This window comes from Neoarius graeffei, chromosome 27, assembly GCF_027579695.1.
Source record: "Neoarius graeffei isolate fNeoGra1 chromosome 27, fNeoGra1.pri, whole genome shotgun sequence".
Classification (NCBI taxonomy): Eukaryota; Metazoa; Chordata; class Actinopteri; order Siluriformes; family Ariidae; genus Neoarius; species Neoarius graeffei.
In genome coordinates this window covers 1,490,116-1,516,653 of record NC_083595.1, presented here as the reverse complement: position 1 = coordinate 1,516,653, position 26,538 = coordinate 1,490,116, and the positions used below count along the sequence as shown (strand labels likewise).

Genomic DNA, 26,538 nt, shown 5'->3' with positions numbered 1-26,538 from the left:
TATTTTATTAGTTTATAATTATTGTTTAATTTAGTCTTCAGGAGAGACTGCCTGCACACAGTACTAGTATTAATCGTTTTTTTCTTACATGAAAGCTGAGGCATTTATATTATATTTGAAGGTAACTTCATGTTGTGCTGTGAGGTTCTCTGCACTTTAACTTTTGAACCAACAGGTGCATTTGGATAAGTAAAGCCTATTTTTCTGCATTTTTGTAGTCCTGGTAATCTTTTATATTGGTAAAGTTGTTTATAGGACCATTTCTCAGTGTCTGTTTTTTTAATCAATAGTTTTTCAGTAATAACTTAATATTTAACATATCACTCAATTTTAATCACAAAAAGAGAAAATCGCAACAATTTCTCGCAACTTTCACTTCCTCCCGCAATGTAATCGCAGCCTCTCCAGCCCTGCAGGTGGCGGTAACGCACATTTACGCTCGATATCAACCGCCTCATCCCGGAAGAAAATAATAAGAATGACGTCAGTTCCGGTGAGGAGTGTGCTGACGGGTTCCGGTTTAGTGGAGTTAATCTGTGTGGAAAGTGCGGATTAATTTGCTGTGTGTTTAATATTATGAGCGCAAACAACATGGCGGACCCGCGGAGACACAACAAGATCTTCCGGTGAGTTTCATTTATTTCATCACACAATAACAAGAGCTTTACATCAACATCAGATCAGAGCTAACCGGCTTTCCTCTGCGGGGGGATAAAACCCGAGCGCGGATTATACAGCTAATATACACAGCTAATATACACAGCTATTATGCACAGCTAATATACACAGCTAATATACACAGCTAATATACACAGCTAATATGCACAGCTAATATACACAGCTATTATACACAGCTAATATACACAGCTATTATACACAGCTAATATGCACAGCTAATATACACAGCTAATATGCACAGCTAATATACACAGCTAATATGCACAGCTAATATACACAGCTATTATACACAGCTATTATACACAGCTAATATACACAGCTAATATACACAGCTAATATGCACAGCTAATATACACAGCTATTATACACAGCTATTATACACAGCTAATATACACAGCTAATATACACAGCTAATATGCACAGCTAATATACACAGCTAATATGCACAGCTAATATACACAGCTATTATACACAGCTAATATGCACAGCTAATATACACAGCTAATATGCACAGCTAATATACACAGCTAATATGCACAGCTAATATACACAGCTATTATGCACAGCTATTATACACAGCTAATATACACAGCTAATATACACAGCTAATATGCACAGCTAATATACACAGCTATTATACACAGCTAATATACACAGCTATTATACACAGCTAATATGCACAGCTAATATACACAGCTAATATGCACAGCTAATATACACAGCTAATATGCACAGCTAATATACACAGCTATTATACACAGCTATTATGCACAGCTATTATGCACAGCTAATATACACAGCTAATATACACAGCTAATATGCACAGCTAATATACACAGCTATTATACACAGCTATTATGCACAGCTATTATGCACAGCTAATATACACAGCTAATATACACAGCTAATATGCACAGCTAATATACACAGCTATTATGCACAGCTATTATGCACAGCTATTATACACAGCTATTATGCACAGCTAATATACACAGCTAATATACACAGCTAATATGCACAGCTAATATACACAGCTATTATGCACAGCTATTATGCACAGCTATTATGCACAGCTAATATACACAGCTAATATACACAGCTAATATGCACAGCTAATATACACAGCTATTATACACAGCTATTATGCACAGCTATTATGCACAGCTAATATACACAGCTAATATACACAGCTAATATGCACAGCTAATATGCACAGCTAATATGCACAGCTAATATACACAGCTAATATACACAGCTATTATACACAGCTAATATACACAGCTAATATACACAGCTAATATACACAGCTATTATACACAGCTAATATACACAGCTATTATACACAGCTAATATACACAGCTAATATACACAGCTATTATACACAGCTAATATACACAGCTAATATACACAGCTAATATACACAGCTAATATACACAGCTAATATACACAGCTATTATGCACAGCTAATATGCACAGCTATTATGCACAGCTAATATGCACAGCTATTATACACAGCTAATATGCACAGCTAATATGCACAGCTAATATGCACAGCTAATATGCACAGCTATTATACACAGCTATTATACACAGCTATTATGCACAGCTAATATGCACAGCTAATATACACAGCTAATATACACAGCTAATATGCACAGCTAATATGCACAGCTAATATGCACAGCTATTATGCACAGCTATTATGCACAGCTAATATGCACAGCTATTATACACAGCTAATATGCACAGCTAATATGCACAGCTATTATACACAGCTATTATACACAGCTATTATGCACAGCTAATATGCACAGCTATTATACACAGCTATTATGCACAGCTAATATGCACAGCTAATATGCACAGCTATTATGCACAGCTAATATACACAGCTAATATACACAGCTAATATGCACAGCTATTATACACAGCTAAAATGCACAGCTATTATACACCGCTATTATACACAGCTAATATACACAGCTATTATACACAGCTAATATACACAGCTAATATACACAGCTATTATACACAGCTAATATACACAGCTATTATACACAGCTATTATACACAGCTAATATGCACAGCTATTATGCACAGCTAATATGCACAGCTAATATGCACAGCTATTATACACAGCTATTATGCACAGCTAATATGCACAGCTATTATACACAGCTATTATACACAGCTATTATACACAGCTAATATGCACAGCTAATATGCACAGCTATTATGCACAGCTAATATGCACAGCTAATATGCACAGCTAATATGCACAGCTATTATACACAGCTATTATGCACAGCTATTATGCACAGCTAATATGCACAGCTAATATGCACAGCTATTATACACAGCTAATATGCACAGCTATTATACACAGCTAATATGCACAGCTAATATGCACAGCTAATATGCACAGCTAATATACACAGCTATTATACACAGCTAATATGCACAGCTAATATGCACAGCTATTATACACAGCTAATATGCACAGCTAATATGCACAGCTAATATGCACAGCTAATATACACAGCTATTATACACAGCTATTATACACAGCTATTATGCACAGCTATTATGCACAGCTAATATGCACAGCTAATATGCACAGCTAATATGCACAGCTAATATGCACAGCTATTATACACAGCTATTATACACAGCTAATATGCACAGCTATTATACACAGCTAATATACACAGCTAGTTATTATTGCAGTTTATACACTACCGTTCAAAAGTTTGGGGTCACTTTGAAATGTCCTTATTTTTGAAAGAAAAGCACTGTTCTTTTCAATGCAGATCACTTTAAACTAATCAGAAATCCACTCTATACATTGCTAATGTGGTAAATGACTATTCTAGCTGCAAATGTCTGGTTTTTGGTGCAATATCTCCATAGGTGTATAGAGGCCCATTTCCAGCAACTCTCACTCCAGTGTTCTAATGGTACAATGTGTTTGCTCATTGCCTCAGAAGGCTAATGGAGGATTAGAAAACCCTTGTACAATCATGTTAGCACAGCTGAAAACAGTTGAGCTCTTTAGAGAAGCTATAAAACTGACCTTCCTTTGAGCAGATTGAGTTTCTGGAGCATCACATTTGTGGGGTCGATTAAATGCTCAAAATGGCCAGAAAAATGTCTCGACTATATTTTCTATTCATTTTACAACTTATGGTGGGAAATAAAAGTGAGACTTTTCATGGAAAACACAAAATTGTCTGGGTGACCCCAAACTTTTGAACGGTAGTGTTTAATAAACGGAGTGGGAGATGAAGACCAGTATTCCTGCCTGAGCTCTGTGGATCCTGGACTGGCCAGTGACGTCAAACTCCAATAGAAACCCGGATGTCAGCCATGTTGGTGGAGATACAGATGCGGCTCAAGCGACATTCCATACAAAACACAGGCCCGCGCGCAGCTCGCTTTGTTTTTCCGTTGCTTTAAAGGTGTCATTGCATCGTTTTTTCATTAATTGTGCGGTGGGCTCTAGTAGGGCTGCGTACCTAAACGTAACATCAGGTACTGGTACCGGTACAGAGGTTTAGGTAGAGGTCTGGACCTGTACTGAACAATTTGACAAATTAACATGTGCTCTTCTGAACTTCTTCAATAATGACAGAAACATAAATAAACTGTTGACAACTTGTCAGGATCTTTATTCAAAGAAAACTGAACATAACTAGGTTTCCTACCTCACTTCTCAGTCACCCTCTCAAAAAGTCATAAGTTGTCTCACAGCGAGACAGCTTGCATTCTGGCCCCCCGAAAGCTTTGTTACGTGATCCCAGACCTTCCTGGTCTTCCCACATGGCATGACAAACAAATTCACTCCACGCAGTCCGCAGTCCTTTAACTTACGCGGCAACATTGCACAAAGCAACAAAGGCCGCCAGTGCCAGCAAAGAAAAAACGGCTGACCTGCTTTTGAGTCTTTTTGACCAATCAGAACGCTGGATCAGCCAAGCTGTCGCAATGTCTCGTGAGACTGTGGCGAGAGGATCTCAAATCAAAGATGGCTCTGATTTCAAGTTTCAGTGCGGCATTTTACGTCTTTTTCAGTGCTAAATTTTCGTCTTTGTGGTAGGATTTACGCATCTTCAGTCACAAAATGAGCATATACTTGGTGTAAATTTATATCGGTACAGTACCGGTACTTCATGGTCTGGTATTTTGGACCTATACCGAATCGATTTTCTAGTATGAATGAATGCCCTGTGAGCCGGTTTTGGTGAAAAACATGCTGTGGTTCTCCTGTTTCAGGCTGTTCTAGTTTGGTGGAGAAGTGGGTGGTGGGAGAACGACAGGATTTCAGCTCTTACTCATTAATATTCATGACATGTAAACGTGTTACCTCTGATTGGCTAACAGCACTGTGACGCAGTGGGGCAGAACAAGCGGATGTGGGTGTCTTTGTAAAAACTGTTCTGATTGGCTATTATGGTCTCGACATCAATGTTTTGACCAATAACAATGTAGATAACACGAATTTTACATCACATTCAACGAGATTTAAACGAGACTAAAGATGGCGACTTACAAATAATGTGTAAACATCGTTGAAGTTAATAAAGTTTGAGCAGCATGAAGGAACATACCCCAACCCCCCGAAATTAATAAAAAACATTCTCAACGGATTTGGCGTAATATAAAAAGGTCGTTTTTTACTCCGAAAAAGCGGGAAACTCTCATCCCTGCCGAGCTTGTGACCATGTCATGCATGCTAACGTGGAGAATATGAACATGCTGTTTTGTAACAAAAACCTTCGAACAAGTTCATGTTTTACTGACAGCTTGTGAGCTGGCGGTCGATCGTCTTGACGGTACAGATCCAGGGATTAAAAACAACCTCGAAGCAAAACCACGACTGAAGGCACCGAAGTTTGAAAAGTCCCTGTGGTTGAAATGATCAGAACACAGCACTAACGCTGCATTACACTTCGCTGGTGGCATTCCAAAGATAAATTCCAACCATTTCTTCTTCACCTCTTCTATCTTGGGCAAGAAATGCAACGTTGATGTGTTACTGCCACAAATAACACAGGCACGAACTTGTTCAGACATGTTTTCAGCTTGCTGTTAGGTCCTCTTCGTTAGCTACTGACAAGATGGGCTCTGCTCTCTCTCCTCGCACTTCAATCCGAACCTTCTTCCCGTGGGCGGTCGCAAGCCAAGGTGGGCGAGGCCATGAATACAAATTTTCGAAGTGACGTAACTTCGTATGGCTTTTTCTGATCCGCTCGTTTTTCCAACCATTTTCTTTCATAAGCTAATACAGGGAATGGGAGTAGAATTACATTTTCACATACAGCATGCATACGCAACTCGGAGTGAACTATGGTATTTAAAAAAGAGCCAGTATTAAACGTTTTTGGTGGAAGGGCACCTTTAAGTGTTCTTTTAGCTCTGCCATATCTCTGTGCTGTAAATGGTTGCGGTGACAACAGGACTCAGGGCACGTTCCGATTTTTTAGAATTCCGTCCGTGATTCGGAAAGAGGGCGAGGAAACTCTGAGGTTTAGTACGGAGAGGAGGCGAGCGCGGCTAAACAACGTCGGCAGGGCTGATCTAACAGAGACTAAAGCCAAAACAGCTCGTGTTTGCAGTCACCATTTTATCTCAGGTGAGATTCAGAATCTTTCTCAATAATATCATGGAATAATTTCATTTCATGTGACTAGAATTTTGCTATAAAATGAGCGTTCTCTTGTCGTGGTTCACTCGGTGGTTGTTATAATGTTAAAGTGCATATTCTGGACCAATTCCGTTTTTTTTTTTTTTATATGAAAGTATGTCCCTTTACACACTCATCCAGAAGGGTAATTTTGCACAAAGCCATCTGTCTACAGCAGAAAAAAATAAAATAACAAAATGCATCTGGAAAAATCCCAAGGGAGTCTGGAGCCAGATTCGTGACGTCACGTGCGGAAGCGCCAGCAGGCTGCGAGACCCTGCATGGGTTCAGTGCAGTCTGTGTAGACCAAGTTTAGCAGCGAGCGATTTTGCATTGAAATATGGCATTGTCGAATTGTCACCTGAGCTTCTAAATCCATGGATTCAGGGGTGCCGCCAGAAATTTTGGGCCCCATTAAAAATTTGAATTTTGGGCCCCCCAACTTTGCCCACCCTCGTCACAATTGCACTATTGTCATTATTTGACTTTTGATAGCCCATGGACCTTGAGTTTGTGACTGTTATTACATTTTATGTATTAACCTACCAGGGACTAGATGAAAACTGGTCAGTGACTAATTCTGGTGCGTTTACAATCTCAAATGAAAATTCAACATTTTGCCACATGCCTTCTTGTGCTAGGACAATTGGTAGTGAAATGTGTGATGTGACACGTTCTAAACCAGTGGTTTAGAACGTGTGAACATTCCACACACGTAACCATGTCAAACACTTGACTGGTATCCGTTATTAGCAACACTTTAATCTAGCAAACTGTATATGGTGCTCTAGAGCTGTGCAATATATCGTATTTTTATCACGATATCGATATTGGTGTCAAACGATATCAAAATTCATAATATCGATATGAAACGATTTTTTGTCATTTGTAAGGTAAAACAACCCTTCTGTCCCCTAAGGCACGCCGTAGCCTTGTATACGTCATCCATTCTACTCCCGCGATATCTCCGCAACAGTAAAAAATCAGTTCTTCTGTTTTCATACGTGTCGGGTGATTTGATATATTGATTTGTTAATATGTTGTTTGATTTGCTTGCTAATAGTTATAATAATACAATTAACATATATTTATGTCATATTTTTGGATGTGGGACTGGGTAATGTAAAAATGGCATCTACGGAAGAAAACAAGCACAACAATATTAGCACATATCCAGCTTGCTAGCCGTGTTAGATGTGTTAAACCGTGTGGATTTAAGTGGAATAATTGCGAGTCGTCCTGTGGTCAAGGCAGCGTTTTAAGGTAAGGCAATTTGGTTATTAATGTTGCCCGCCGCGGCGTTTACTTGGGTTCATTTGATTTTGACTTGTGCATCTGCAGCTAGCATCATGCTTTGAAGTAGGTTCTGCTAAGGACGGGTTTATTGCGCGATGTAGACGGACTCAGATGTAATTACATTGTTTTTAAAATTCCGTGCGCTTAAAACGGTGTCCCCCTGCTAATCATGTAGCCCTAATCATGTGTTGCTTTTACTTTTCCTAATGGCGAGTGAAATATCTCTGCAAATGGTATTTCAATGCTGACATGCCAAAAAGATAGCGGAGTCCACATTTGGAAGATGAAGGAAGAGAAGCCTGATGCTTGAAAATAGATCGCTTAATCCACAACGCATATCTGTATTTGAGACATAACCTGCAACTAGTGGGGATGTTTTGGAATGACTGTGCGTAGGGTGTTTTTGGCCACAGAACACTAACCCACAGTAGTAGGAGGACTACTGGGTTCGTGGATTTTGTCTGTTGACTGAGCGAAGCATGGTGTTTGCCTTGTGCCATTTCACGTAGCATCTAGCCGCAGTGCCACCTACACTTTCAGGGAATGTTTACATGCCGCTGAGCTATTTTCATGTATGTTAATTCTTAAGGACTTGTCTCTATATTGTGCGTGTTCACACACGGACTGGCCATCGGGAGTAGCGGGAGTTTTCCCGGTGGTTCAGTGTGGGCCGGCGGAGAAAAAAACAAAACAAAACAGTTGCGCGCTGGCCTTTTAATATGATAAGCAATGTTAACAGTTTCTTTAAGAAACAGTTAACATTGCTTATTACAGTTGCGCGCTGGCCTTTAATATGATAAGCAATGTTAACTGTTTCTTTAAGAAACTGTTAACATTGCTTATCATATTAAAGGCCAGCGCGCAACTGTTTTTTTTTTTTCTCCGCCGGCCCACACTGAACCACCGGGAAAACTCCCACTACTCCCAATGGCCAGTCCGTGTGTGTGCGTGTTTTAATGTTGGTGTCTTAACAACACACAAGCTTACGTTGTAGTGTGTGTGTGTGAGAGAGATTTTATCCTTGGCTGGCTACGAGCCAGTGGGGACGTTACGCAGTAATCACTGGTAATAGCAGCGCTGGCTCCATCCTCTGTGATCGGAAATGTTGAGTGAGGAGAACGTGAGCCTTGTGCAGGCGATAGGACCTATGCAAAGTGCGCGCTTGCACAGTAAATAGTTTAAGTAAAAGGCGTTTCAGGGTACAACGGGAAGGGTTGACAGGTAGCCTATGAGGCCTGTACTATAAAAATGTGGCCCGGTGCCTCGGGTGTTGATGATCGGGGCTTTAAAAAAAAGGTGTATAAATATCGTTTTAAAAATCGTGATATCGATATTTACTGAAAAAATCGTGATATTGATTTTTTCCAATATCGAGCAGCCCTATGGTGCTCGCTCATTAAAAACTTCAATCCTAAAGCGTTTATGGGTTGTATTGCTGCTTACCTCCTTCTCCAAAGGGGGGTTCAGTGGTTTGGTAGGGCGGAGGCCCCCCTGAGGCTGAATCTGTGCATATTTAGGGTACCCCATTAGTTATGAAACTGGTTATTAGCACTAGTTATTAGCACCAGCATAACGTAATATTTCATCTTGTTTATCACACAAGTCAGTTCAGTTATTAAAATGGAAAAAATGTCACTGTACAAACTGTAAAAGTGTTCTCTTGATAGGCTAATCCAACCACGTTCATACTGTTCATTCACCATTCGCTAATATTTTGAACACACATGTGAGCGATAGCTACCTTTCTTTGGGAAAAACTGAGTGACCAGTTGCCTGCCTCTCCGGTCCCTCTCAGCTTTCAGCTGCCTTTCTTTACGTTTTTGACAGACACTCTTCATATTTAGTGATCATAGACTGTACGCACTCCACTGTTGGCTGGCTGGCTGCTGCACCGCGACACAGCAGCAAGTAGCGTTGCACTGATCAGCACACAGATTTAACGCATCACGCTTCTACCAGAACTGGACCGTACCATTTCGCAAAAGGGGGAGGGTTAAATGACAATATGTTGAAGAACTCAAGAAATAGACAACCTTGTTCAATTAGCTCATTTTACCAGATGGAATATTGCATTGTTGTTATTTCAAAAGTCTTATTAAAATCATTAAAAGCATATTATCAGCCCCTTAAAGGGCCCCATGGCAGTGCTGGGCCCCTAGAATTGTTCTAACCTTTCCCCCCCTGGCGGTGCCCATGCGTGGATTCATGTATCAATGCTCATCTATCTATTGTTACATAAATCACATTTTTTCTAATTACTATTATGTATTTATACATTTCTTCATTTAGAAGAGTACTGGCTACTATAGGAGAAAGATTTCATAAGCTACACACATGGAATCGGCTAAGCAGGGCTGTATATACATTTAACGTGTTTGATGGGCCCCAAGATCTCAAGCCCCGACCCGCCGTATATCCCTTGAGACGTGAAGTAAAATGTAAAGAAAATGTGACCTTGGGCGCTGTGTGAGACGGCTGCCTCTCCAGTAGCTCTGTAGTTTTTAGCTCTTTAAACCTCTTTTTTTTACTTTTCTGCTCTTCTTACGAAGATAATGTGTTTTTCTTCATATCCCATGGATATTTTTAACTTTAACACGCAACCAGGAGCCAGTTTTCTCGTTTATTCGATAGAGGAGCTGCTGGCCCTGAAAACAATGGGACGAGCCGGGATACGACACCCCCTCCTGGCGGAGCTGAGGAGGAAACCCAGGGGCTGCAAAGCTGGGACTAAGCTAAAGGCTAGGCTAGCTGACAACCGGTGGCGGTAGAAACCATCCATTCCCTCCATCATCATAGGGAATGTGAACTCGCTGCCGAATAAGGTTGACGAGCTATCTGCTCTGAACAACCAGCGGATTTACCAGGAGAGCAGCTTATTTATTTTTACGGAGACATGGCTAACACACCTTGTACTGGATGCTAACGTGGACCTGCGGGGATTCACTGCTGTGAGAGCCGACAGAGACACTAAAGCATGCGGGAAAGGCAAAGGTAGGGGACTCATAATTTACATGAACAACCGCTGGTGTAACCCGGGACATTTCTCCGTAAAGATAGTCTTATGTTGCCCGGGCTTGGAGCCGCTAGCATCACCATCTGTGTTTACATCCCTCCGAGGGCAGACGCAGCATGTGAGGGGATTCACTCTGTCACAGCAAGGCTGCAGACACAGCACCCGGAGGCATTTATCATCATTTCTGGGGACTTTAACCGTGCTACTTTGGACTCTACTTTGGCTGCTTTTTACCAGGCTGTGGACTGTATCTTTTTAATTTCCCCGAGGGAACCCTCACAAAGGGATCAATAAAGTTCGATCTAATCTAAGTGTATTATCGCCCAGCGCTTTCGTGTGTGTCAATAAACAACATTATCCGTGTACCACACAAACACAGGAACACCTAATTTAGAGTATAGTCTCATTTCTTACCCTGGCAACAGTCGACTTGTGAATCGTCGATTTTCTTGGTCTTTTTCTCGGCTCTGCTTTGGTCCTCGGCTTCCGGGAGCCTCACATGAAGCGTTCCCATTTCTCTCTCATTGTCCGGTCTTTTGGAAAACGATGAGTATTAATCCCATCACGATTGGTGTTACTACACCCTCCTACGATACATCTATTAACCATTTTAATAATTACTTGATAACATTGAAGAAATTTGCAGAAAACCACCAGGTCGTTTTCTCATAAACAAACCAGCGCTGACGTAGGATTCAGAGGGAGGCGTCCCGCACGCGACGTCACGAAAATCAATGTTTGCCGGGAAATCCAAATGCCAAGTTTTTTCAGAGGCGGACCAATTCGCCTCAAATGGCTTGATTTCAACTGAATTTTTCTGGTATTGCACAAGGTAAAAAAATTGCACAAAATGCAAAATGTGACAGATATTTGACCAAAGTTTAATATAAAATAGGAGAATTACATTGATCTTGCTCCTGAATTTACCCGTGATACAGGGCTTTACATTAGTCAGTCCCCCCAGGATTCCGCGGGCCATTTTTGTGATTGTTGTGGGCTAAAATGTCTGATGTTGCGGGGTTTTTCCAAAAAATTGCGATGAAAGTTGCGGTGCTTTTTAGGTTTTTGTTGCGATTACATTGCGGGAGGAAGTGAAAGTTGCGAGAAATTGTTACGATTTTCTCTTTTTGTGATTAAAATTGAGTGATATGTTAAATATTAAGTTATTACTGAAAAACTATTGATTAAAAAAACAGACACTGAGAAATGGTCCTATAAACAACTTTACCAATATAAAAGATTACCAGGATTACAAAAATGCAGAAAAATAGGCTTTACTTATCCAAATGCACCTGTTGGTTCAAAAGTTAAAGTGCAGAGAACCTCACAGCACAACATGAAGTTACCTTCAAATATAATATAAATGCCTCAGCTTTCATGTAAGAAAAAAACTATTAATACTAGTACTGTGTGCAGGCAGTCTCTCCTGAAGACTAAATTAAACAATAATTATAAACTAATATAACATGACCAGACGTCCCAGTTTGACCGGGACAGTCCCGATTTTGAGTTGCATGTCCACAGTCCTGACAAAGGTCCGTCGGGACGCTGAAATGTCCCGGTTTACACCAAACTGTCCCGGTTACAGTGATCATATATAGCCAAGGAGATGTCAATAAAGCTTCTTGCAATTCAGCATCAATGAGTGTGTGTGCGCGGTCAACCTTACAATGTATCTATTTGTACAATGTTGCAATATAGAGGCCGCGTTATAATGTTTTTTTCGCTAGCGGCTGTCAACTACTGCGCGACAATGCCAAACGGATGAGCGCTGGGCGGAGATGTTTGCGCACTTCAAGAGCAGGGAGATTCCTTACAGCAATGTCAGCCAGCTTTGCCAGTTTGCCATGTGCCTACCTGGCACCAATGCTCCAGCTGAGCGAATATTTTCACTCATGAGCAACACCTGGACTGACGAGAGGAATCGCATGACCGTGCCTACTCTCAAAGCCTTGCTCATTACCCGGGCTAATGTTGACGATACTTGCTAGCAGTTTCACAGCAGGCTCTCGGGCAATAAAGCGCTACTAGAGCAAATTCACTCATCATGTAAATATATGCAATAATATATTTACCGGGGCGGCACGGTGGTGTAGTGGTCAGCGCTGTCGCCTCACAGCAAGAAGGTCCGGGTTCGAGCCCCGTGGCCAGCGAGGGCCTTTCTGTGTGGAGTTTGCATGTTCTCCCCGTGTCCGCGTGGGTTTCCTCCGGGTGCTCCGGTTTCCCCCACAGTCCAAAGACATGCAGTTAGGTTGACGTGGGGCGGCCTTGAGCGAGGTACTGAACCCCTGACTGCTCCCCGGGCGCTCTGGTGTGGCTGCCCACTGCTCTGAGTGTGAGGTGTGGGTGTGTGTTCACAGGATGAATTTCACTGTGCTTGAAGTGTTCATGTGACGAATAAAGGTTTCTTCTACAAAATGGCATCTTCTTTAGGGTGGGCGGGTTGGGTGGCTGTGTTCTTGAAACATTTTTTGTTGTCTTTCATCTGTTTCATGTGTCTTTAATCTGTATCACAGATTGTCTTGACTTGTTTGATGCTGCTGTCAACTTAGGGTTCACGTTTTCAAACTAGTTAATAGCCGACACTGGTTAAGATTAAACAGAGGCATTTTGGGTAAAGGTTCGGAGGTGACAACGATTAGGCTCATGCGCTCGTTCCTGTTACAATGCATAGCCTATTGTTTAAAAAAAAAAAAGTTAATCGCATAGAATGTTGATGTTAATATGCAAGCAATGCATTTTCTTGGCGTTTTCACAAAGGTGAAATAAATCAGTTGAAGTTTAGGCTATTGGCCGATTCCCCATCATCACACCTGCTGTCTCATTTTCTTACTTTAACTGAACTGTGATAGAAGTACATGTAGATAACAAGAAAATACTTGATTATTCTCTGAAATGTTGATAAAAGTGAGCTTCTACAAAATGATAAAGGCACCTGTCTGAGCCGGTTTGAGCCGGCGCATGTTTACATCAAAACACGTGTGCGTGCACGAGTATCACGGTCACGCGCAAAGTGTCCCGGTTTTAGACTCGGGGAATCTGGTCACCCTAAACTAATAAAATAAATGGCTCAGGCTTCATAGAAGAAAAAAAAAACAATTTGAACAGAATCTCACAGTATGATGCTGAAGCTGCCTAAACAATGGAAAATAAAATACCATTTTGGTAAAAATGTTGGCATCCATTAATTTCTTGTATTAAGTAAAAAAAATAATGTAAAGTGCACACAGTCCTTCACTGTAAACATAACACACTTTCAGTAACAGAATTTAAGCCTATATAAACACTGACTCGCACATGCTGCTTCTCTTGAACGGAAACACGGAAGTAAGGCGGAAGGTAGTTTGTCGACGTCACCTCAAGACGACGCCAACGATTGGTCAAATTTGCGGGAAAGTTGCGGTGATTGAATATAATTGCAACACCGCCCTGAATTCGCGGGGATTGGTTGAATTTGCGTTGAAGTTGCAAATCGCAGCATTGCAAAATCCTGGAGGGTCTGATTAGCACCCGCCAAATGCGGGTAAAATTCGGCTTTGGCGGGTAATAACTTTAGTCTCACTAGCCACTTTGGCGGGTGGTTTATTCTGTGGTATGACAATATATTTTTTGTAGTTTTCTCTGAAGGCGTCTGATATAATAAACGCATTGCAATGTAATATTACATGCCTACAACTCCCATGAGCCCCTGCATAAACATTCTGACAACATGTTAGAATTGTTTAGAACGTTCGTTAACGTCTCAGATAAAATCAGTGATACGGTAACCTGCGGTTAATGAACGAAGCAACAAAGTTGCTGACGACTGACAAGCGCACTATGTGGCGGCATATAGCTGGAGTTTCAAACCCTGCTGCTCGGGAAAAAAGGGGCAGAGATGATCAGGGCCGGAGCAGCATTTTAAAATCACCGAGGTCCGTGATGCGCAAAGCGCGTGCTGAAAAATCTCATTCATATCATTATCTCTAGCCGCTTTATCCTTCTACAGGGTCGCAGGCAAGCTGGAGCCTATCCCAGCTGACTATGGGTGAAAAGCGGGGTACACCCTGGACAAGTCGCCAGGTCATCACAGGGCTTGAATATCATCAGTTTTGAAAAAAAATCAAGTATGTAGCAAGAGTAAGAATAATTGAAGCTTGTTTAATGGTTTGATCTGGGCCAAGCAATGAGGACAAAAGATCCCCTAACCATGTAGCCTATGGAACTGAGATCCATTAACGATCTAGCATCTGTTACACCTACACACAAAAACATTCTGGGAAAAAAATCAGTATACACCACCATGTTTTAGGCAAAGTTATCCAAGGCAAACATAAGTTGAAACTTTCCACTCTGTTGCTTTGGCTTATCAAATGATTTATTTTTTAAATCACAAAAAGGCAGGCTACAACTGCGCTGCTTTGAAAATGTAAATTTAACAGCTTCATGAAAGTGCACTGATGGTTACCATGAAAAACCCGTGTCTCCTGCACTGCGTTCCTCCCCCAAGTTGTGCGCTCATTCGCTTTTGTGTTCTTGGTCTCAGAGCCGCACGCACCAAACACACAGAAGACAGAAACAACATGTAACATCATTAACAATGCACTTTTTACAGAGATGTTTTAATGTTATTCTTTATTTTTTTATCCATTTGAATACAACCCTGATTCCAAAAAAGTTGGGACAAAGTACAAATTGTAAATAAAAACGGAATGCAATGATGTGGAAGTTTCAAAATTCCATATTTTATTCAGAATAGAACATAGATGACATATCAAATGTTTAAACTGAGAAAATGTATCATTTAAAGAGAAAAATTAGGTGATTTTAAATTTCATGACAACAACACATCTCAAAAAAGTTGGGACAAGGCCATGTTTCCCACTGTGAGACATCCCCTTTTCTCTTTACAACAGTCTGTAAACGTCTGGGGACTGAGGAGACAAGTTGCTCAAGTTTAGGGATAGGAATGTTAACCCATTCTTGTCTAATGTAGGATTCTAGTTGCTCAACTGTCTTAGGTCTTTTTTGTCGTATCTTCCGTTTTATGATGCGCCAAATGTTTTCTATGGGTGAAAGAGCTGGACTGCAGGCTGGCCAGTTCAGTACCCGGACCCTTCTTCTACGCAGCCATGATGCTGTAATTGATGCAGTATGTGGTTTGGCATTGTCATGTTGGAAAATGCAAGGTCTTCCCTGAAAGAGACGTCGTCTGGATGGGAGCATATGTTGCTCTAGAACCTGGATATACCTTTCAGCATTGATGGTGTCTTTCCAGATGTGTAAGCTGCTCATGCCACACGCACTAATGCAACCCCATACCATCAGAGATGCAGGCTTCTGAACTGAGCGCTGATAACTCGGGTCGTCCTTCTCCTCTTTAGTCCAAATTACACGGCGTCCCTGATTTCCATAAAGAACTTCAAATTTTGATTCATCTGACCACAGAACAGTTTTCCACTTTGCCACAGTCCATTTTAAATGAGCCTCGGCCCAGAGAAGACGTCTGCGCTTCTGGATCATGTTTAGATACGGCTTCTTCTTTGAACTATAGAGTTTTAGCTGGCAACGGCGGATGGCACGGTGAATTGTGTTCACAGATAATGTTCTCTGGAAATATTCCTGAGCCCATTTTGTGATTTCCAATACAGAAGCATGCCTGTATGTGATGCAGTGCCGTCTAAGGGCCCGAAGATCATGGGCACCCAGTATGGTTTTCCGGCCTTGACCCTTGCGCACAGAGATTCTTCCAGATTCTCTGAATCTTTTGATGATATTATGCACTGTAGATGATGATATGTTCAAACTCTTTGCAATTTTACACTGTCGAACTCCTTTCTGATATTGCTCCACTATTTGTGGGCGCAGAATTAGGGGGATTGGTGATCCTCTTCCCATCTTTACTTCTGAGAGCCGCTGCCACTCCAAGATGCTCTTTTTATACCCAGTCATGTTAATGACCTATTGCCAATTGACCTAATGAGTTGCAATGTGGTCCTCCAGCTGTTCCTTTTTTGTACCTTTAACTTTTCCAGCCTCTTATTGCCCCTGTCCCAACTTTTTTGAGATGTGTTGCTGTCATGAAATTTCAAATGAGCCAATATTTGGCATGAAATTTCAAAATGTCTCACTTTCGACATTTGATATGTTGTCTATGTTCTATTGTGAATACAATATCAGTTTTTGAGATTTGTAAATTATTGCATTCCATTTTTATTTGCAATTTGTACTTTGTCCCAACTTTTTTGCAATCAGGGTTGTATTTAGCGTACAAATGTATTTTCAGTTCTTAAAAATGACCGAGGTCCGGACCGCGGGGGCCTCAGAGCTGGCTGCGGCCATGGAGATGAACAAGACGCTAATAGGAAGATAAGACAGTTCAATGACAAATGAAAATTCGGGTGAGATTGGCTAGTTCCTAGCAAAACCTAAAATACCCTGTACTGCGAAGACTGTAGAAAGTCTGGCAAAGACAGACACCAGTAATTTTAAACTCGAAACTATAAAGGACCACGAAAAGTCAAATGCACACATCGGCACTACAACATCAAAACAGGCGGAGACGGCTGGTTCACTACAGGACAGCATTGCTTTCAGTCCCTGGCTGTCATGAAGTCGGCTGAGCTGGAGAGGATGGAGCTGCTGTGTAGAAACGTTCACGCGATTGGAAAGAAGTTTATCCGCCCCAGCTATCAACTTACGGCCTGCTGGAAGCCTCAGGTCACGAAGACCATTTTTCATGGACCATTCAGACTCATCTGATGATGAATGTAATGAGGACATTTAATGTCTCTCTCTACACGTGTGCGCACACACACACACACACACACACACACACACACACACACACACTATTAATAGATAATGCATAATAATACTTGATAATGCACATAATACTTGCATATCAAAACATCAAATGTTTTTCAATGATAAATGTTTTGAATTGGACTTTTAATATTAGAATCAGTTCAGTTGTATTGAATGATATTTTACAATATTTCATATTGTAAGGGGCTTGAATTTGAGTTCAATAAACAGAATACTCTGTTTATATTTTTGTCTGAATTGGTTGCATGTTTTCATATAGGGAGCGACCTTAACAGCACTGAATACTTGAGTGCTACTGTAGAGATACATTATACGCTGCCGTTCATAATTACATCTAGATCTTCCGAACTTTAACATATCATGGTGAAGAAAAAACTGTGATTTCCTGGCAACAAAATTGTGGCTAGTGAAAAGGCTGAATGGCTAGTGACTCGGGAAAACCACTAGCCACAGTGGGCGGTGAGCAAAAAAGTTAATGTAAAGCCCTGCCGTGATATGCACTTTAACATGTGTATTATCATTTCGCTTCTAGGAGCGCCAGCAAAATTAGGCTATATGATAGAAACAGTCCAGAGGGGCACCCACTCAGAACATGGCCTATGCTTTGTCCAAGGTCAGACTTGATTCTTTGACAGCTGAACCAGATAGAACGTGATATCTGGGTACTCAATGGTTGGTAGAAGCATCTTCAGAAAAGTCTGGGGTTTTGTTTGTTTGTTTGTTTGTTTGTTTAAATAATAGGGGTCAAAACCACACGTATATCTTCTTTGTATTGAACCTTCGCTCGACCATTCAAATCATGGTAATACTGAGAAAATTCAGCATTTTTTTACAGATACGCTTTCAGTGACTGCCATCCTAGTTGCTTTGTATCTCCACCTTCACGGCAGACGCTCATGGCGTAGCAGGTTTTGATCACATGATTGCAAGTCAAGGATAATCTCACTGTACGCTATGTGTGTGATACAGCTACAAGCCCCCCAGCAGTGAATCGAATCCGACTCTAGAGGATCCAACTCCTGACTACATGAACCTCCTTGGCATGATCTTCAGCATGTGTGGCCTCATGCTCAAGGTAAAACACACATACAGTGGCAGTGGAAACAGTGTTGGTGTTTTTGTGTAACAGATCTATATCCGTGATTTTGCTGTCAATAACCCATGTGTGTTTTAGCTGAAGTGGTGTGCGTGGATCGCAGTGTACTGCTCCTTCATCAGTTTTGCAAACTCGCGCAGCTCCGAGGACACCAAACAAATGATGAGCAGCTTCATGTGAGTACAATAGCCATGTGTGCGCATGCATGCTGACACGGGGGGTAATGTGGTGTGTTGCTGGTCTTCAGCTGAGCAGTGATTGGTTGATGTGGAGGCATGTCCTTATGGACACCTGACCTCAAGAAGAGCTTTAAAGTCATCATCAAAACCACATCCTCATTAGTTCACTTTTTGGGGACGAAGAGCACCAATCCAGAATGTTTAGTGAAAGTCAGTTTTATTTTGTTGGATTTAATTAAAAAGTATAAAAATAAAGTGAGCTGACGAACCCATAAATTGAGAGAAATAAAACTAATCCTTCAATTATGACAAAAGAAATGGAGGATGGGCTGGTCTGTCTGCGCAGAGACGTCAACCATAAACGCCTCAGCTGATAGAAGATTTAGTCTTCTCTTTTATAATAATAAGTGTTGCCAGGCAAAACAAACGTCCTCTTAACTTCCTCTTTCTTCTAACACCCAACTAATGAACACACAATATAGATGTATACACGCACTGCCAGGCCAAAAAAAGTCTTGCGAACACTATTTCGTTGCTCCGCCTTTAGCTTTGATGACGATGTGCATTTGCTGTGGCATTGTTTCAACAACTTTATACACAGTCATAACATTTATTTCTATCCAGAGCTGCGTTAATGTTTCTCTGAGATCTCGTCTTGACTACAGGAGAGTGGAACCCCTCTGTAAATTCTTCTCCAGCATCCCAAAGACTCTCAGTGGGGTTAAGGTTGGGACTCTGTGGTGGTTAATTCATTTATAAAATGATTCCTCGTGCTCCCTGAACCACTCTCTCACTCTCTGAGCCCTAATTTTATTCCATCAGGGAAGAAAAACCCCACTGATGTGAACTTGGTCATTCAGTACATTCAGGTCGTCAGCTGACTTCATTTTATTGCCCCGTAACGTTGCTGAGTCTCGACCTGACCAACTGAATCTACCCTGGATCATCACACTGCCTCTACAGGCTTGGACAGTGGACACTGTGCATGATGGGGCGGAGCTTCATGAGCTTCCCTTCTTACTCTGACACACCCATCACTCAGGAACAGTCAATCTGGATTCCTCAGACCACGTGACCTTTCTCCATCGTTCCAGAGTCCAATCTTTTTGCTCCCAAGCAAACTGAAGCCTTTTCTCCTGATTAGTCTCACTAACGAGTGGTTTTCTCACAGACACACAGCTGTTTAGTCCCAATCCTGTGAGTTCTCATCCCACTGAGTGGAAATGATCTTAATTTCATGATTAAACACAGCTGTGAGTTCTACTGTTGAGTTTTATTTTTGGGGGCCCGGTAGTGTATAATATTCATGTCCGTCAGTGTGTGTTAAGTGTTGTAAACCACAGCAAATCATTTAACCCTTTGGGGTCGAGAGCTTTGCTGGCGAAGCTCGACAGGTTTAGAATGAGTAGGTCATGTATTGAGATCTTCGAGTTTATCATACAAGCATGATAAACATATTGACAAACATTATACTTTCCTATGTGCCCACTGCCAAATAATATATTTTTAAAATTACCTAAATTAGATGAAACATAAAACTTGTCCCCTTACTCAGTCACACCGGAGTCAGAGCGCTGAGCGCCCACTTACACATTCATAAAAGACCGTTACCATGGGAACAGCATGATGATCACCTTTCACTCTTTCGGTTTCAGTTGGTTTCTCTCTCGCAGTGGGAATGCCCACCATAAACAGGATAAAATCTGTCAGACACAGTTTAAGCTATTTGGAGGTAAAACTTGTTGCAAGATGGCACTTCGGCTGATTCAGGACAGCGATTCGGTTCAATTTTGAGAACTGCGACACATGATCGGTGCCTTTATTTCTTTTTTAAAATTAATTAATTATTTTTAAAAGTTCGACTTGATCCAGCATAAATATTTCTTCTATTTCTGATGAGCAGATCAACTGATGTGTGTGCTGTAGTGCATACGCAGGAAAAATGACTGAGCAATTTTTCTCGAGTTAAAAGTATTTTCCTCAAAAATTGATTGTTTTGCTCCATTTTGAGTTTAGAGAGTAAAATTTGGAGTTGGAGTGGGAGCAAAATTAGGGTTGGATGTGGTTCTGAACTGCGTGAAATAGTACAAGAGTTAATTTCAAGACGCACTGAATGGAGTCCATCCATCCATTTTCTCCTGCTGATCTGGGTCGCGAGGGTAGCAGCCCAAGCAGAGCAGCCCAGACTTCCCTCTCCCTGGCCACCTCCACCAGCTCTTGCAGGGAAATACTGAGGCATTCCCAGGCCAGCCGAGAGATGTAATCTCTCCAGCGTGTCCTGGGTCTGCCCTGGGGTCTCCTCCTGGTGGGGCATGCCCAGAGAACCTCCCTTGGGAGGCGTCCAGGGGGCATCCTAACAGGGTACCCGAACCACCTCAACTGACTCCTTTCGATGTGGAGGAGCAGCGGTTCTACTGAGTCTCTCCCGAATGACCGAGCTTCTCACCCTATCTCTAAAGGAGAGCCCAGCCACCCTGCGGAGAAAACTCATTTCTACCGCTTGTATCCGCGATCTCATTCTTTCGGTCACTACCCACAGCTTGTGACCATAGGTGAGAGTGGGAATGTAGCTGGACCAGTAAATTGAGAGCTTTGCCTTTTGGCTCAACTCTCTCTTTACCACAACAGACCGGTTTAGCGTCCACATAGCTGCTGATGCTGCCCCGATCCATCTGTCCAACTCCCGCTCCCCTTTACCCTCACTCCTGAACAAAACCCCAAGATACTTAAACTCCTCCACTTTAGGTAGCAACTCCCCCCTGACCCGAAGTAGGCACTCCACCCGTTTCCGGCTGACCGCCATGGCCACGGACTTGGAGGTGTTGATCCTCATACCAGCCGCTTTGCACTCTGCTGCAAACCGTCCCAGCGCATGCTCACAGTGCATAGTCGCAGATTGATGAAGCCAACAGGACCACATCATCTGCAAAAAGCAGAGACGTGATCCTTTTGCCACCAAACCGGACACCCTCCGCCCCTTGGCTGCGCCAAGAAATTCTGTCCATAAAAGTTATGAACAGAACTGGTGACATAAGGTAGCCCTGGCGGAGTCCCACATGCGATGGGAACGAGTCCAACTTACTGCCGGCAACGCAAACCAAACTCCTGCTCCGATCATACAGGGTCCGAACGGCCCGTGGTAGTGGGCCATGAACCCCATACTCCTGAAGCATCCCCTACAGGGCACTACAAGGGACATGGTTGTAAGCCTTCTCCAGGTCCACAAAACGCATGCAGACCGGTTGGGCAAACTCCCATGCACTCTCCAGTACCCTTGCAAGGGTAAAGAGCTCGGCCAGTGTTTCACGACCAGGACAAAAACAGTGTTGAGAACCGTGTCAGCCAAGACAGCCCAACAACATCCAGTGCCTTCAGGAACTCAGGACGAATCTCATCCATGCCTGGAGCCTGGCCACTGAGCAGCTTTTTAACCACCTCGGCAACCTCAGCCCCTGTGATGGGCGAGTCCTCCCAAGCACCCTCAGGCTCTGTGTCTTCCTCAGACAACATGAAGATGGGATTGAGGAGATCCTCGAAGTATTCCTTCCACCGCCAGACGATGTCCCCAGTTGAGGTCAACAGCACTCCATCCTCACTGTAAACAGTTGGGACAGAGCACTGCTTCCCCTTCCTGAGTCGGCGGACGGTTTGCCAGAATCTCTTTGAGGCTGACCGAAAGTTGCTTTTCATGGCCTCACTGAACTTCTTCCACACCTGAGTGTTTGCTTCAGTGACCGCCAGAGCCGCGTTCTGCTTGGGCTGTTGGTATCTGTCAGCTGCCTCTGGAGACCCGCAGGCTAACCAAGCCCGATAGGACTCCTTCAGTTTGATGGCTCCCCTTACTGCAGGTGTCCACCACCAGGTTCAAGGATTACCGCCATGACTGGCACCAACAACCTTGCAGCCGCAGCTCTGCACAGCCGCCTCTGCAATGGCGATGCGGAACATGGTCCACTCGGACTCAATGTCCCCATCCTCCCCCGGTATGCGGTTGAAGATCCGATGGACGGGAGCCTCTGGCAGACGTTCCCAGCATACCCTCGCTACATGTTTGGGCCTACCGGATCTGTCTGGCCTCCTCCCACACCATCTGATCCAGCTCGCCACCAGGTAGTGATCAGTTGACAGCTCTGCTCCTCTCTTCAGCCGAATGTCCAAGACATACGGTTGGAGATCAGATTAAATGACTACACAGTCCATCTTCGATCTATGGCCTAGGGTGTCCACGTGCACTTATGGACACCCTTATGCTCAAACATGTTCGTTATGGTCAAACCATGCATTGCACAGAAGTTCAACGATAGAGCCCCACTTCGGTTCAGATAGGGCAGGCCATTCCTCCCAATCACACCCCTCCAGGTCTCACAGTCATTGCCCATGTGAGCGTTGAAGTCCCCCAGTAAAACAATGGAGTCCCCTCGTGGTGCACTGTCTAGCACCCCACTCAATGACTCCAAGAAGGCCGGTTACTCTGAACTACCATTTGGCGCATAAGCTCAAATGAGAGACTGTTCCCCGACCCGAAGGCCCAGGGGAAACCACTCTCCCATTCTCTGGGGAGAACACCGATGCTAGCGTGCCGAACTGGGGGCCTACCACTAGCCCCACCTCTGCCTGGCGCTGCTCATCCTTGGCAACTCCAGCATGGAAGAGAATCCAACTCCTCTCCAGGAAATTGATTCCAGAGCCCAAGCTATGTGTTGAGGTGAGCCCAACTGTATCTAGTCAGTACTGCTCAATCTCATGCACAAGCACAGGTTTCTTTCCCACCAGAGAGGTGACATTCCATGTCTCAAAAGCTAGTTTTGTCAGCCGGGGATCAGTACGCCAGGGCCTCCACCTGTGGCTGCCACTCGATCCACAGTGCACCGGACCCTTACAGCACCTCTTGCAGGTGGTGGGTCCACAGGAGGGTGGTTTCGTGTGGCTCCTTCAGGCTGGGCCCCACAGACATAGGGCCGGGCCCCGCGGACATAGGCCCGACCACCAGGCGCTCGCCGCCGAGCCCCTCCCCCAGGCCTGGCTCCAGGGTGGGGCCCCGGTGTCCCTGGTCCGGGCGAGGGCACTCGGATACCTGCTTTTCCTCTCATAAGGGTCATTCTGAATCGCTCTTTGTCTGACCTCTCATCTAGGACCTGTTTGTCTTGGGAGACCCTACCAGGGCCCGATGCCCCTGACAACATAGCTCCTGTAATCCCTGATCTACTCACACTCCTCCATCATGTTAAGGTGGTGATTCAAGGAGGGGGAATAGAGTCAAATACCAGATAAATTATGTAAAAAGCAGTTTTAGAACTGTGTTGGAATGTGTGATTAACTCTTAATCTGATGGGATTAAGAGTTGGCAGCGGGAGGGGTTTTCACTCTTCTTGTTGAATGGATGGAATTTTTTTTAAACTTCTCATTGAATACCCCTCCCACTGAAAGTACTGCTTAGATTTGTTGAAATTAACAATAAAATCAGAGCATGCCAAAGTCATTAGAGTGCCAGAAAATACCCTCAGGCCCCAGAGGGTTGAAATAAAATCTTTAAATCATTCAGGGAGTGATGGAATGTGTGTGTATGTGTGTGCTTTTTTTTCCTCCTTCCATACTTCAGCTGCTGAGTGAAGTGAAATTGTTGGCACTCGAGTGTTTCCACGTTCCAAAAAAAAAAAAAAATCAGATGTCTATCGTTCTCAAGATCACAAAAGAAAAACATCTTTTCTGGACGTCTGTAGAATACAGCAGAGTTAAAATACTTCGGATCCACATTCACCCTCGCAGCTGCTTTTTCTCCTGCACAGAAACTCGCACCTGTTATGTTCAGTTTATTTTTCTACAATGAATAAACAGAACGCTACTTTCTTTGTTCTTTCTCGCTCTCTTCTCTGTACATTTAGGTATGGGTCATGACACTGCCACCTAGTGGATGTACTCACTTGACAGTTAAAGCCAAACAAAACCCAGAAATAAACGTGTTTGCTGATCACTCAGTGCCCTGATGTGTTTCCATGTATTAAAAATAAAATTTTATAACAATTTATCCATTTTATAAGTTTATATTTTAAAAAAGGGCTTCCCTGGATGCAGCCATTTGCGCTGAAACCAGGTATCTGCCTGGGCTGTCACCAGATCACAGCACTATTTACCTTCATTACACAGAGCCATCACATCAAGGCTTCTAATTCTTTAAAAAAAAAAACAATAAAGTGCCGTCTGAGTCCATGTGGCTACTGCTTTTATAAATAAAATAGTTTTCTGATCCCGTTTCTATACAGTAAATATATATCTGGCACTTACTCTATGAGGCAGTAGTCACAAAAATGAAGTGTAATTTAAAAATCACAGAAGTAAAATATACCAAGTGTCTGTACTTTTGTTATTCAACTCTTAGAGTTTTCAAAACTGAAACCGCCGAACCGAGGCCGACATACACACGCTGTTGCCATGACCCAAACTCTTATTTCCCGGAAAAGGCCCGGGGCGCCAACTTTCGACAACTTCCCGTAACAACTCGCCAGCGCGTCACATCACATGTGGGACCACTGGCTGGAGAAGGCGAAGAAAGGGGGACAACCTGGAGTAGATTTTAAAATAGGAACACACTTTCCCTCTGTAATAAACATGTCTGAAACTATTTAAATATTTTAGTCTAGTCCATTTATTTTGAATGGTGAATTGACTTGTAGACACTTTAATAGGAGCATTTTAATAGGAACACCTGCATGCGCGACTGTTACTCATTCTTACAACACAGTGATAGGGTTTTGTTCATCTTTAAGTATGAAAACACGGCTGCTCGCTGCCGGATAAATCAGCTGTGTGTGTTTCTCCCCCGCCAGGCTCTCTATATCAGCGGTGGTGATGTCATACCTGCAGAACCCTCAGCCTATGTCACCGCCCTGGTAACCATGGTTACGAGTCACGACCCCTGGGGGCAGTTCAGAGGCCCACTGCTGGGCGAACACAGATCCTGTTTCTGATCATCCAACAAACTCCTTGAATACAGATCCTGCTTCTAATCATCCAACAAGCTGCTCCTTCTCTCTCGTGGTTGGTTGAGAGCTGATCAGTGTGCGCGTCCGTAACACTTAATATAAAATAAAGTTTTTGGATTTTTCTTTTTTTTTTTTCTTAAAACTTGACCACTGGTGCTGTGTCCTTATGATGTATACTGCTCTTATGCACACATACATACATACATACATACATACATACATACATGCATACATATGGAGGGCTGTGGAGTATGGTGATGTGTATTGTAGAATGAGACACAAATGTCTGATGGCTGTTTGTGATATCGTGTGTATTGCCGATGTGAGGAAAGGTGCTTTTCAGCAGCTGGTTTGCGTCTATGAGCTTGGAGCCCCTTACTGTGTACTGAAACAACAACAGACATGGAAAAGTGAGACATTGAAACTCCCCACAACAATGAAGAGGCATCAGTACAACCAACCATGAGGAACCAGTCGCTAAACAGGGAGGCACTTCAGTTGTTTGGACGCAGTCTGGGTTCATAAATCAGACCCTGATCAGAAACTCATGTAAAACACGCCACGGAACAGTCATGAGTACATGCAGTTATTTTATATTGATTGTTTTCCAAAATTGATTTAAGAAAAAATAGTCATATAATTTACATCATTTCAGGATATTATCCATAAAAGAGTGAAACAGTAAAGTGTCTGACCTGAATGACACACACACACCTGAGAAGGTCATATGAGCAGTGGGCAGACTCTCATTCGTTTAGTTTTCTTACTTGATCTCCAGCTCGGAATAAAAACCGTCTCACACTTCA

General features: G+C 42.8%; 1 protein-coding gene across 1 annotated transcript; it reads left to right on the top strand.

The window, feature by feature from the left end:
* The first annotated feature begins 488 nt into the window (after positions 1–488).
* On the top strand, positions 489–26,538 carry wdr83os (WD repeat domain 83 opposite strand). Its single transcript, XM_060911896.1, has 4 exons — positions 489–626; positions 18,447–18,552; positions 18,652–18,749; positions 25,577–26,538. Exons 1-4 carry the CDS (start codon positions 577–579, stop codon positions 25,641–25,643), a joined length of 321 nt encoding a protein of 106 aa, XP_060767879.1. The 5' UTR covers positions 489–576; the 3' UTR covers positions 25,644–26,538.